Here is a 12448-nt window from a genome sequence, read left to right on the forward strand (position 1 = left end):
ATGTCGACGTCGAGAAACAGCAACTCCCCTACCTCGCAAGTCACAGTGGGCATCCGACGGGTAATGAGTGCCGGTATCTAACGGCTAGCGGGTGGCGGATACCAAACGGGTGATGGTATCTGACGGTATGGGTGGCAAATAGTAGTGGGTGACAAATAATTTTTTCGAATATATGTTTTGCTAAGTCATGTTAAGGATGAAAGCTCTGTTTAATTTATTTTTTCATTTTAGTTTGATGTGTAATATAGACCTATATTATATTAGCAAGTTTTTTTTAGTGAATAATCTCCATAATTTATAAATATATTAAGAAATAATTTTTACATTTTTTATATATAAATTATAGCACTAAATGATACCCGTCGAAATTCGACGGATTACACAGTAGTAGATATTCATTTTGATTTTTTGAAGAACACTTATAAATTGGTAAAACAAAGCTTAGACAAATTCCTTCTCACTTATAAATTGTTGATGTAGCGGCTAAGCAACACAATGACTTTGTAACCACAAATCTTGTTATTTTAATTTAGTGATAGAGAGTATGATTAATCTCCCCATATATCAACTAAACCAAAGCGGGGCCCATACCGTGGGGACTGAATGAGAAACCATTGACTCGTTGTTTGTCCTTTTCTTTTACTACTTTTCTTGTTTTGGAAACAAAAATTTTATTGTAAAATTAAATCTTTTAGGCTAACTTTGCATAGTCAACCTAGGATATGATCTGTAAAACTCATCCGCCCACAATATACTTACAATCTTTTTAAAAAATCAATTAAATGAAAATATCAAAATATCTTTATTTACAAGTTAGATTATTTAGTAACAACAATATAATTTTCGTTAATATAGATATTATTTAATTTGGAGTAGTGTATAATAAACTATTATCAAGTGAATGAATATAATATTAAATTTAATGAGTATCGTATAGTAATAATTAAATTTATAGATTGTAAAGTAATAATTAAATTTATAGATTGTAAAGTAAATAATTTAAATCAATATCATTTTTGAACAAATAATACTAACTCATCAATATAAAAAAAAATTAAGTTAATAATCTAAAAATAAAATAATTGGTTTGGGAATATGATTTAAAATATAAAAGTTATATTAAAATTATATGAATATCTAAATTATTACTAATTATAATTAACACCACACATTATAATTATACAATATTATGCATTATATAAAAAATAAATAACTATTTTCATACACAAATACATATAAAAATAATAATTATAAACCATATTTAAATTTTTATAATTTTAATCAATATCCCACACTTAATATAACTAATAGTTTTAGATCATTAAGTAAATTAAACAAAATTAATAACACACACCTAATATAATAATTTTGGGAATTTAAAGATTCGATTTAACTATTGGGCTCAAAGAATCAACTAATGAAGTATTAAAAGCCCATCTTCAAATATTCCAAAATTAATTAAAAAACAAATACAAATACAAATACAATGAAAAAAAATAAGGTAACCCTACTCCATCTATTCCATCATTTTCGATGCAGCGTGCATCCGGAGTCTTCTTCTTCCTTGCGCTTTCTTCTTTCTTTTTTCGACAACGTCGTCCTTTTCTTTTTCTTCATCTTCTTTTTGCAGCGTAATCTTCTTCTTCTTTCTTCTTTGGCAAAATAATTTCATCATCTTGTTCTTAATTCTCATAAACAATAGTGGTAAAACTGCAATTTTCAGAATTATGTAAAGTTGAATGTGTCGATAGCAAGCCGTTTGGCTTCGTTAGATTTGCGAATGACTCAGATTCTGATAAGATTCTGGAGGATCTTAATAACATTTGGCTGGGAAGTTTCAAACTTAGGGCTCAAGTTCCAAAGTTCGAGAGAACAAGTTTGAAGGAACAGGAAATTACAGTGAGACACTCGGAGGGAGAGACGACGAAGAAGACAGAGTTCAAGGAGAATAAACAAACGAAGAGTGCTTTGACAAGCTGGAGGAAGGCGGGAGTCTCTTTCGCAGAAGCGTTAGACGGAAAGAAGAATACCGGAGATTTCCCGGCAAATGAGATCATTGCGTTTCAATCAACAAAGGACGAAACAGAATGGCTGAAAAAATCTTATACATGATTTGTTAAATCAGAATTTTTGTTGGAGGAGTATGGTGAAGAAATCAACAGCGAATGTTCCTCATTGCTGAAGGTGGCGCCGTTGGGAGGGAACCTCGTGCTCATACAAAGCATTGATCATAGACCGGTTCAAGAGCTTTTGAAAGAATTAAATGAGTGGTCGAATTTCTGGTTTGAATGGACTAGGCCGTGGTCCTATGTTGATGTTTTCACACAGAGATTTGTCTGGACGAAATGGAGTGGTATCCCGCTGAAGGAATATTAAATTGAATTAACGTTCCGTTTGCCCGATGATCGTTTCTTGGATTATTATTAATTCATCATACAACGATTAATCCTAACATACTCCTATGAATTAACAGCTGCACACATGTGTTAGGATTTACTTACTTGTGAATCGGATGCACAGATGATTGATGATCGTATCGAATAGCTCCAGTTCTGATCTTCTGAACTGTATCCCACTCAAGTCTCACCGTTGGATGGACAACGAACTGTGAGAAATCCCAAGACAGAAAGCTCCCACGTGTTTCCTGCGCTTCCTCTCAGTTCTCAAACCCTAATAATTATCAGTGTGTATTTCCTGAGAGCTGACAGCTGTATTAAATAATACAGAAGGGGGGAGGCGCCACTTTTAGGGTGTGGGGCGTTTTCTGGCTCTATCTGGGCTGGGAGACTTTGGGCCAGTCCAGGGACCAGATACAATGAATAAAGATGGGCCTCAAATAAATTAATTATCTATGGTCAGCCCAGACCATAATTAATTTATAACTATTAGTTCATTCCACTAGAGAACCAATATTGACTTTCCCCTTTATTGCCGGTGATGAGTCGGGGCTTGTATTTAGACTTATTAAATCCTCGTATTTAAAATATCCGACATCCATTAATTAATTAGAGCTCTGACAGCCTAAATTAATTAATCTCTTTGTAATCCTTAAGCAGTACCACTCAAACCTTATTATTGCGCCTGAACTAAATCAACCTGCAGGGTTTAGCGCAATAAACATTATTGAGCTCCTTAAGGGGATGTCATTATCCTATACGGATACGAGTACCAATACAGATAATCAGATGTCATATATTAACCGCTATCACCCAAGATACAGAGTACTCAAGTTACTATATAACTCTTTCTCATAGTAAGTCAAAGTGATAGACGAATCAATATATATATCTGACATCTTATTAGTATTAAGATCTTATAAGTCACCGAGATCTCTAATTCTTCACTTAAGTCAGATAGAAGAATATATCTCACTGTGGTCCTATCAATACGTATTACGTACCAGTATAGATAAGTAGTCAAGACAAACTACTTCCATCTATACCGCAACCTAAACCAATAACTTGTCCTAGAGTTATTTCGGTTGTGATCATATTATATCTCTTAAGGTTAATCCAATTATATGGTCTTCTGTGATCTACAACACACCATATAATCTACTTATATAGAGATAAAGAACATACATATGCAATCATGAACCCAATCAGATAGGAGATTAAATAGTGAAAACAGGAATCATTGTATACAAGCATAAAATGTTCTTGCTTTCAGTATACAAATCCAACACCCGCTGCAGGCATGGAATTCTCATTTTTTTCATACAGCAAGTGCTCGGTTGGGAATGATTTTGAAAATCCATGAGGCCACGAAGGACAAAACTCGGTTAGGATTCTGCCATGATCCAAATTTCTACTGGTTTGGGTTCCTTAAACAAGTTCATAGATTGCAGAATTGACGGGGCCTTTTTCAAGATCAAAATCGAAGAAATACAGGAACCTTGGTGCCCGGACGACTCAAACCTAATCGGAGATGAGATGGATTCCGACGAGGAGTTTCCAGATTCAGAAGAGGAAGGTTTACCAGAAATTTCTGTGTCTCCGACGAAGGCGTTGATTGTCGATGGTGGGCAGATCCAGAGTCTCGAGGAAGGGGAATTATGTGAAGAGTCGGCGCATGCAAACTCTTCGGTTTCTGTTCATGGGGTAGCCGAATTCCTGACGCCCGAGGATGATACTGGGCATGTGTGCCATTCTCAATCATTTGAAATTGTTAAAGAAGGTGACAAAACCGAGAATTCATCAAGAGAGGGCCCGCGTCCTTGTCTCAGCCAGAGTATTAGTGAAGAACCAATTAGGGCGTGTTCGTCCAACCTTCACTGGCCCCAACAACTTAGCCCAGATATTAGGGGCCCATTATCGAAGCCCAGTTCTGAGAACTCAGGAAGTGGTTTGTGCTCCATCAAGTTGGGCTTGACTCAATTCTTGCGAATCTAGTCATTGGCCCACGTCTAGAGAGACCCAATAAGGAAGTTTTAATTGTCCACCCCACCTCTTCTCGGGAGAAAGAAAATTCAGAAGATTCATCTGTTTTGATCGCACAGAGGAAAAGGAACGAAAAATACTTACATCACAAAAAGAGATTTGGGGGTGAACTCTCAATAAAATTTGGGCAGAACAGATTCCTTTCTTTTAATTCAAAAAGAGGCGCTGGGTCACAGAGCCGAAAGAATTCAGAATTTTCGGGGGGCACTGTTGTGATTAGTAAAACCCTCGAGGAAGGAGATGTTACAAAGGCAGATGACCTAGCCTGAGAAAGAGCAGAGAGCTGAAGATGTCAACGAATTCGAAGAGGGAATCAAAATCTGGAACTTTGGGAAGGAACTTGGTCTTTCGAGCGATCTCAATGATGTGGAAATGGTGGAACAGATCATCGGGAAATCTCGGAAGACAGGAAATGAGGAGATTCAGGAAAATTGTTTACAATGAAAGTGCTCTCCTTCAACGTCCGTGGTCTAGGGAGTTCAGTTTAGAAACGAGAAGTGAGGGAGTTGATTCGAAATTTTGAGGTTGATTTTTGCCTTATTTAGGAGACAAAAATGGAGAGTATTAGGGAGCTGGATTTGAAATCGATGTGGGGTGGAGACGATTTTGATTTTGCACAATGCCAAGCAGTTGGGAGATCTAGGGGGAATTCTTACGAGCTGGAACAAAAGGAATTTCACATCTTTAAGCTAATGGGATCTCCCGGGAGCTCTGATCGTTAATGGGTTCTGGACTCCAGGTAATTTGAGATGTTGTTTTATAAATATTTATGCACCGCAGAGCCTTAATGATAGAGAAATTCTGTGGGATCAAGTGAGTCTGGTGATTGATCAGAATAGAGATGTTTGTATCTGTGTGGCGGGTGATTTTAATTCTATTAGAATTAGCTCAGAAAGGTGTGGCAGAGGGACTCATTTTTCAGCTAGAGATTTACAGGTGTTCGACAAATTCATTTATGATAATTGTTCGGAAGAGATTCGGCTACAGGGGAGATCCTTCACGTGGTATCAACCACAAGGGAGCTGTAAATCAAAATTGGATCGGTTTTTAGTCAATGAAAAGTGGTTGTCAAACTGGGGTCAGTCCATGGCGAGAGGGATGCCGAGAATAGTTTCATATCATTGCCCGATTATCTTGGAGAGAAAGGCAGTTGATTGGGGTCCAAAACCGTTTCGAATTTGTCAACGCGTGGTTAAATCATCCCGACTTCGAGAAGGTAGTCAAGAATTCATGGCATAAGGGAGGTATTTCAGGTTGGGGCTGTTTTGTGTTTAAAGAAAAACTGAAAAGGTTGAAAGAGGACTTGAAGATTTGGAATAAAACCTCGTTTGGTAGAATTGAGGAGAAAATTTCTTCGCTGAGGGATACAATCCAACAATGGGACTTCATTGATGACGCTTTGGGTCTTGAGGAGGAAGAAATCATTGAAAGAAGTGAGGCTGAAGCTTCTATGATGACTCATCTTAAAGATAGAGATAGTTTGTTGGCCCAAAAGGCGAAGAGTAGATGGGCGAATGTGGGAGATATCAACAGTAAATTCTTTCATAAAGCAATCAAATCTAGAAGAATCATCAACGGTTTCTCAAGGCTTTTGGTGGAAGGTAGCTGGTCAGACGATCCGAGGGTGGTGAAACAAGCCATTAAAAATCATTTCCAAATTCAGTTCCAGGAAACTTACAGAAGAAGTCCGACAATTTCAGAAGAATTTGGCCAAAAGAAGCTCCCGGACTGAGATCAGAGATAGCCTTGATGCTCCTTTTTCAGACGAGGAGATCAAATCGGCGGTGTGGCAATGTGATGGCGATAAAAGTCTGACAGATTTAATTTCCTGTTCTTGAAAAGGTGTTGGGGAATTATCAAAGATGACCTGTGTAAACTAATGAAAGAGTTTTACAAATCTGGGAAATTAGCAAGAGGATGCAATACTTCTTTTGTGGTTCTTATTCCAAAGAAAGATGGGGCGACAGAGCTCAAGGATTACAGACCGATCTCCCTTATCAACTGCCTTTACAAGGTGATTGCGAAGGTTTTGGCAGCCAGAATGAAACAGGTACTGAATTGTGTTATTTCAGATTGTCAGAGTGCTTTTATCGAGGGGCGGTACATTTTGGACGGCGTTGTTATCCTTAATGAAATTATTGATGAAAGCAAGAGGAAGAAAAAAGGCCTGGTCTTATTCAAAGCAGATTTCGCAAAGGCTTATGACACTGTTGATTGGGGCTTTCTTGATGATATGCTTCAGAAGATGAATTTCAGTGATAGGTGGAGGTCATGGATTAAAGGATGTCTCACCTCGGCATCTTCAAATGTCTTCGTCAACGGAAGTCCCTCAGGTGAATTTCAACTTGGTAGAGGGCTTAGACAGGGTGATCCGTTATCACCTTTCCTTTTCTTTATCGCGGCTGAAGGCTTGAACCTTCTGGTGGAAAGAGCAGTTCAAAAGAATTTGATGGAAGCTTTTAAGATTGGGAAAGATGATATTCGAATTTCACATCTACAGTATGCCGATGATACAATGTTCGTCTTAACAAATAAGGTGGATAATGTCAGAGCTTTAAAGTATGTTCTCAAGCTCTTTGAACTACTTTCGGGTTTAACAGTGAATTTCGACAAGAGTTGCCTCATTGGAGTGGGGATCCCAACCCCCAGAAGTGATGTTTTGGCGGGCATTCTCAAATGTAAAGTGGGTGGGTTACCCACTAAATATTTGGGAATCAAGATTGGGACAAGGCTCTCTCGGAAAACGGAATGGCAATACGTGGTGGAAAATATCAAGAGCAAAATCAAGGGCTGGGAAAAACGGAAGTTCTCGTTTGCTGGAAGAATCACCCTGATTCGATCTGTTCTTTTTTCCATTCCGGTATATCATCTTTCATTTTCTCTTGTTCCAAAAGGTGTATTAGCAGAGATGCGGTCTTGTTTGAGTAAATTTTTGTGGGGGAGGGGGGGTCTAGGAGAGAGGAAGATCCATTGGGTTAAATGGGAGGAGCTTTGTGTTGGTCTGGATTTTGGGGGGCTCAATTTTAAAGATGTGGGTGGTTTTAACTCGGCTCTTATGGCCAAATGGATCTGGCATTTTTTGACAGAGAAAAATTTGTTGTGGGTGAAGGTGTTTAAATCTTGCAATGGGGACTTGGAGAGGGATGGAGAGGGTTTTAGGGCTGAGGGAAATAAATTGATTAAGTCGGCTTGGTGGAGGAAAGTGGTGGGACTGAGTAGGGGTGAGGTGGGAAAAGGGGTTAGAGATAATCTTGAAGCGAGTGATTGGAGATGAGAACTCAGTGAGGTTTTGGACGCACATCTGGGCGGGGGAGAAATCTCTGGCAGATTTGTTCCCGAGATTATATCATCTCAACTCCAATAAATAGGGTGTTGTTAGTAGCATGGGGGAATGGATTGAAGGATCTTGGGAGTGGAAATTCGAATGGGAAAGGACTTTGAGGGAAAGAGATCTAGAGCAACTTCGTGCTTTAAGGTCTTGTGTTTGCAAGATTCGGCTGAATGCAGGTACAATGGACGCTTGGAGATGGAAGGCAGCAGGTAGCGGTGTTTTCTCCGTCAAGACAGCCTATGAGACATTCTTCAAAAACAGGAGATGGTCGAATGTTTGCGGAGTCCAAAAGGAGTTGGCTATGATCTGGAAAGCTCAAGTTCCAGCCAAGGTCATCGCCACAGCTTGGAAGGTTCTTAAAGGCAGAATCGCAACGATGGACAACCATCGGAGGAGACAAGTGGTGACACACTCGGCGGCTGATTTATGTCCCCTTTGCCAGTTGAAAGAAGAAACCATTGAGCATCTCTTATTCCTTTGCCATAAAACTGACGAAATCTGGAAAGAAATCTTACGTTGGACAGGTAAACAAGCAGTCTTCCATTTTAAATCCAAAGCACATTTCAATGCTTTCGTGAATTTGGGGAGCAAGAAGGATGTGGACTTCTTCCTTGGAGTTTGGTTGTGTGTGATTTGGAGCATCTGGAAGATTCGAAACAATTGTATCTTCAATCAAGGAAGTTGGAACAAAGAAAGAGTGATGGCAGAGATTAAGGCGAGATTGTGGGTTTGGCGCTCGGATTTGAATCAACCAACGCAGGAGCATAAGTTTCGAAGATGGTTTTTTGCTGTTAGAGGATTTGACTGCTAAAGTTTGGGTTTCAGCTGCTGATCCAGTTTGTGACCTTCTTTCGGTATTTTGCTTTCGATTCAGATGTGGGCTGGTGATTGGTTTGGAGATTGGACTGACCGTTTTTTGGTGATCCTTTGTGATGTTGTAGTGGTTGGGGTGATGTTGTATTGGTTGGGGTTTTTTCTTTTACCCAACCCAATGTTTTTTCACCTCTGTTCTGTACACTTGGTACCTCTGGTACCTGGTGATCCGTTCTGATTTTTATTAATTGAAATCTCTTTTCTCTGATAAAAAAAAAAAGCCCCAAACCGTTGAAGTGAATGCGTTGAAAATACAATAGCATCGGAGATGTAGTACCGGTTCTGCTTCTTCTCTTTTTCTTTCACCGGAGTTATTGAAGTTCTTTTCTCTCAGTAAGAGAAAAAGAAGATGATTACAGAAAAGTTTTTTATGGAAGGTAAATTCGTTCAATTGCTTACGCAGATTGAAGTTATTTACTATTCAAAATTTCGTCTTTTCTTTAATTAAGAAGAAAAAGAAAAAAAGCACATTCAAGATTTTGAATTAAGAAATTTCTTGTGTAAAACAATTTGTTCAATTTCTTACGAAATTATCGTCAGTCCCTTTTGATGAAGATTTTCAATTAATTTTGTTTTTGTGGTTCCTGGATTATTACTGGAATTCTTGTTTCTGTTATCCTTGTTTTCTGAAATCTGCTTGAAATTTTGATAAAAAACTGAATTGTTGCTGAAATCTTGGAAGAAAAACTGAGCCTCTGAAATCCACGTTTTTTCACATGTATCTAATATTTGGAAAAATAACTGCTAATAATATATATAGAGTAAAAATTTAAAATGCCCACTTCCTTATCTTTTTTTGTAAAAATGTCATCTCTTATTATACAAAGCATTCTATGCCTTATTCTTTAAATACCCTTTGATTTGATGGGTTTGCGTGGTTTTCTATGAAAGTCTTACACATTTGACCGATTTGACAGCTATTAATCATAAAAGTCAACGATTTGACAACTATCAGTCAAGAATACATATGAACGATGAGTGGCTAGATAATTTCACCGGGCGGACACATGATCAAGCCACCCACCGATCATATGTACTCTTGACTGATAGCTGTTAAATCGTTGACTTTTATGACTGATTGCTGTCAAATCGGTCAAATATGTAAGACTTTCACAAAAAATCAAGCATACCCATCAACATCAAAGGGTAAAATAGGTACTTCACATAATTAGAGCATAGAATGATTTGTATGATAACTTAGGGCATTTCTACAAAAAAACTTAAGGAAGTGGACATTTTTGCCTATTAACACACACACACACACACACACACACACACATATATATATATATATATATATATATATATATATATATATATATATATAGGGAAGAGTTCAATGGAGACCACTCCTCTATATAGAGAATGGAGACCATATCAGAGCCATTGATCTCACCAAAATCAATTAATCAGATTCATCCGAATTCTTACGAATATAAATATGTTTATTTGTATGTTCATTTATTTTTATATGAATATATCGACGAACATTAATATGAGGAATTTACGGGATTTTCTAAACTTGAAGAATTCTGATTAATCTGATTCATTGATTTTGGTGAGATCAATGGCTCTGATTTGGTATCTATTTCTCTATATAGGGAAGTGGTCTCCATTGAAGCTGACCCTATATATATATATATATATATATATATATATATATATATATATGGGTTATTGGCGCCTAATACACCAACTTTGGGGGTAGTTTGGTTTTGCACATGAACTTTAAAAGGTGTAAAAAATATATGAACTTTAATGTTATAGTAATTTTATCACAAATTCAAATATATTCGAACTTCATAAAAATCTTACGATTTACGAGTTTAGAGATGTCTTATACGATATATTTTAGTGATGTTTTGTACAATGTCACAAATTTAATTTTTTCTCAAATTAAAGATGATGTGGCAAGTCGAAATATCGACGTGTATTCATCGGGCGTTTTCAAAAATGACATCGTATAGGACATTTCTAAAAGATATTGTATAAGACATCTCTAAACTCGTAAATCGTAAGATTTTTATAGAGTTTGAATATCTAATATTTGAATTTGTGATAAAATTGCTACAACATTAAAGTTCATGTATTTTTTTTACACCTTTCAAAGTTCATGTGCAAAACCAAACTACCCCCAAAGTTGGTGTATTTAGGCACCAATAACCTATATTGTTATGTATATACTTGTGTAATATATATACATGGTGTGGTTATAATGAGAACCACACTTATCGTGAGAAACATAAGAACCATTAAAATCAATGCATCTGCTATATAAATTAATGCATTCGCTATTAAATTTAATGCATCCGAAAATAATAAAAATTTTGCTCCCGTCAGGATTCGAACCCAGGATCTGCATTCATCCACCAAGATGATGCATCCACCGTAGATCTTGATGATCGAATGGCTTAAAATGGTTCTCCGTTCTAATTTTATTTAGTGGTTCTTATTTGAACCTCTCCCTATATATATATATATATATATATATATATTTATGTAGTAATGTATTTTTTAATTAATGTATTTATATATTTTTGAATTTATATATACACTTTTGAGTTTGGGGTTACGCAAAATCACATGAATTTTGGCCTGTTATCAAAATTTTCCATGAACTTCAATTTTTGCCTTCAAATTCCTTTAATTTAAAGCGTTGTTCAATTTTTCCATAATTTTGAGCTCCGACGAGTACCGAGCTGACTTAGCGCCTACATGGTACTATCGAGATGACATGGCGCCTACTTGGACTGAAAAATTAACACTTGGAAAAAAAAATATAATAACAGTAAAAAAAAATCATCCATCTTCCCCAAACTGCCATTCTCGTCACCCCTCCTCACCTACTACCGCTCGTCGCTGCCCTGCTCCTCTCCCGCCACCGCCGCCCCCTCCCCCCTCTCAATGTCGCTCCTATCCGCCACCATCTTCGCGGGGATCCTCCTCTCCGCCGCCATTTTCGCTTCAAAGACCTTGAGACACGCATCAGAAGTGAGCAAAATAAAAGTTCAAGAATGAAGCTAAATAAACAAGCATCAAAAGCCCTTTTATGGGGAAATCTTGAAACTCAATCTAATAGCTTAATTTCATGATGGTGCCGTCGCACAAATACAGAATCTACTTGGATCAAGAATTCAGATTGTAAAAAAAATAAAAAAAATAGAGGCAGAGAATATTTATCAACCTCAGTATGAAGGCCCATAGAATTCCGCAAATCCCCTTTCTAAAGCCTCCCACAAATCAACATCATTGTGTTCATTGTAAAATTGAATCTACATGTCCCCATCCCCCACGCCTCTATCCTATCTCCCTCAGATCCCTATCGTATGTAAAATTGAACGACCGACGACTGAAACATCAAAAACAGACCCTGAAATAGCATTTTCAGTATTGTGCACGAGAATTTCGGAATCAGTGCCGAAGATGTTAGCATTTTTTAGCACGGAGTGATTCGAGATTCTGAAGAGAGGAGAAATTTGATGAGTTTGGAGATATCGACGTGGAGATGATGATTGGAGAGGTTGATTGAGGGCACTCTTGAGTGTTTGCAAAATATGCAGCTGAAATCGAGTCGTCGGAGTCGGCGAAGCCGCCGGAGTCTGTGAGAGCGGAGTGTGTATTTGAGAGAGAGAGGGGTTTAGGATAAAACGACGTCATTTTATCCCACAACTAACGATGTTGTTTTGTTTGTCGTCCCTCATTGCCATGTCATTTATCAGGTGACTTAAAAATTGCCATGTCAGCTTGCAATTTGGGGGTTTATGACAAGTGTGGAAAAATTGAACAACGCTTTCAATTCAGGAAA

General features: G+C 37.5%; 1 protein-coding gene across 1 annotated transcript; it reads left to right on the forward strand.

Annotated features, from left to right (window-relative positions):
• The first annotated feature begins 7822 nt into the window (after positions 1–7822).
• LOC131018490 (uncharacterized) lies at positions 7823–8581 on the forward strand. The gene has a single exon (XM_057947208.1). The coding sequence runs from the start codon at positions 7823–7825 to the stop codon at positions 8579–8581; it is 759 nt and encodes a 252-aa protein (XP_057803191.1).
• Positions 8582–12448: the final 3867 nt, after the last annotated feature.

Source organism: Salvia miltiorrhiza, chromosome 3, assembly GCF_028751815.1.
Source record: "Salvia miltiorrhiza cultivar Shanhuang (shh) chromosome 3, IMPLAD_Smil_shh, whole genome shotgun sequence".
Classification (NCBI taxonomy): Eukaryota; Viridiplantae; Streptophyta; class Magnoliopsida; order Lamiales; family Lamiaceae; genus Salvia; species Salvia miltiorrhiza.

Bases quoted from the DNA above. Each gene is read 5' to 3' on its own strand.
- LOC131018490 (XM_057947208.1), top strand. From the start codon at position 7,823: ATGGGGGAATGGATTGAAGGATCTTGGGAGTGGAAATTCGAATGGGAA.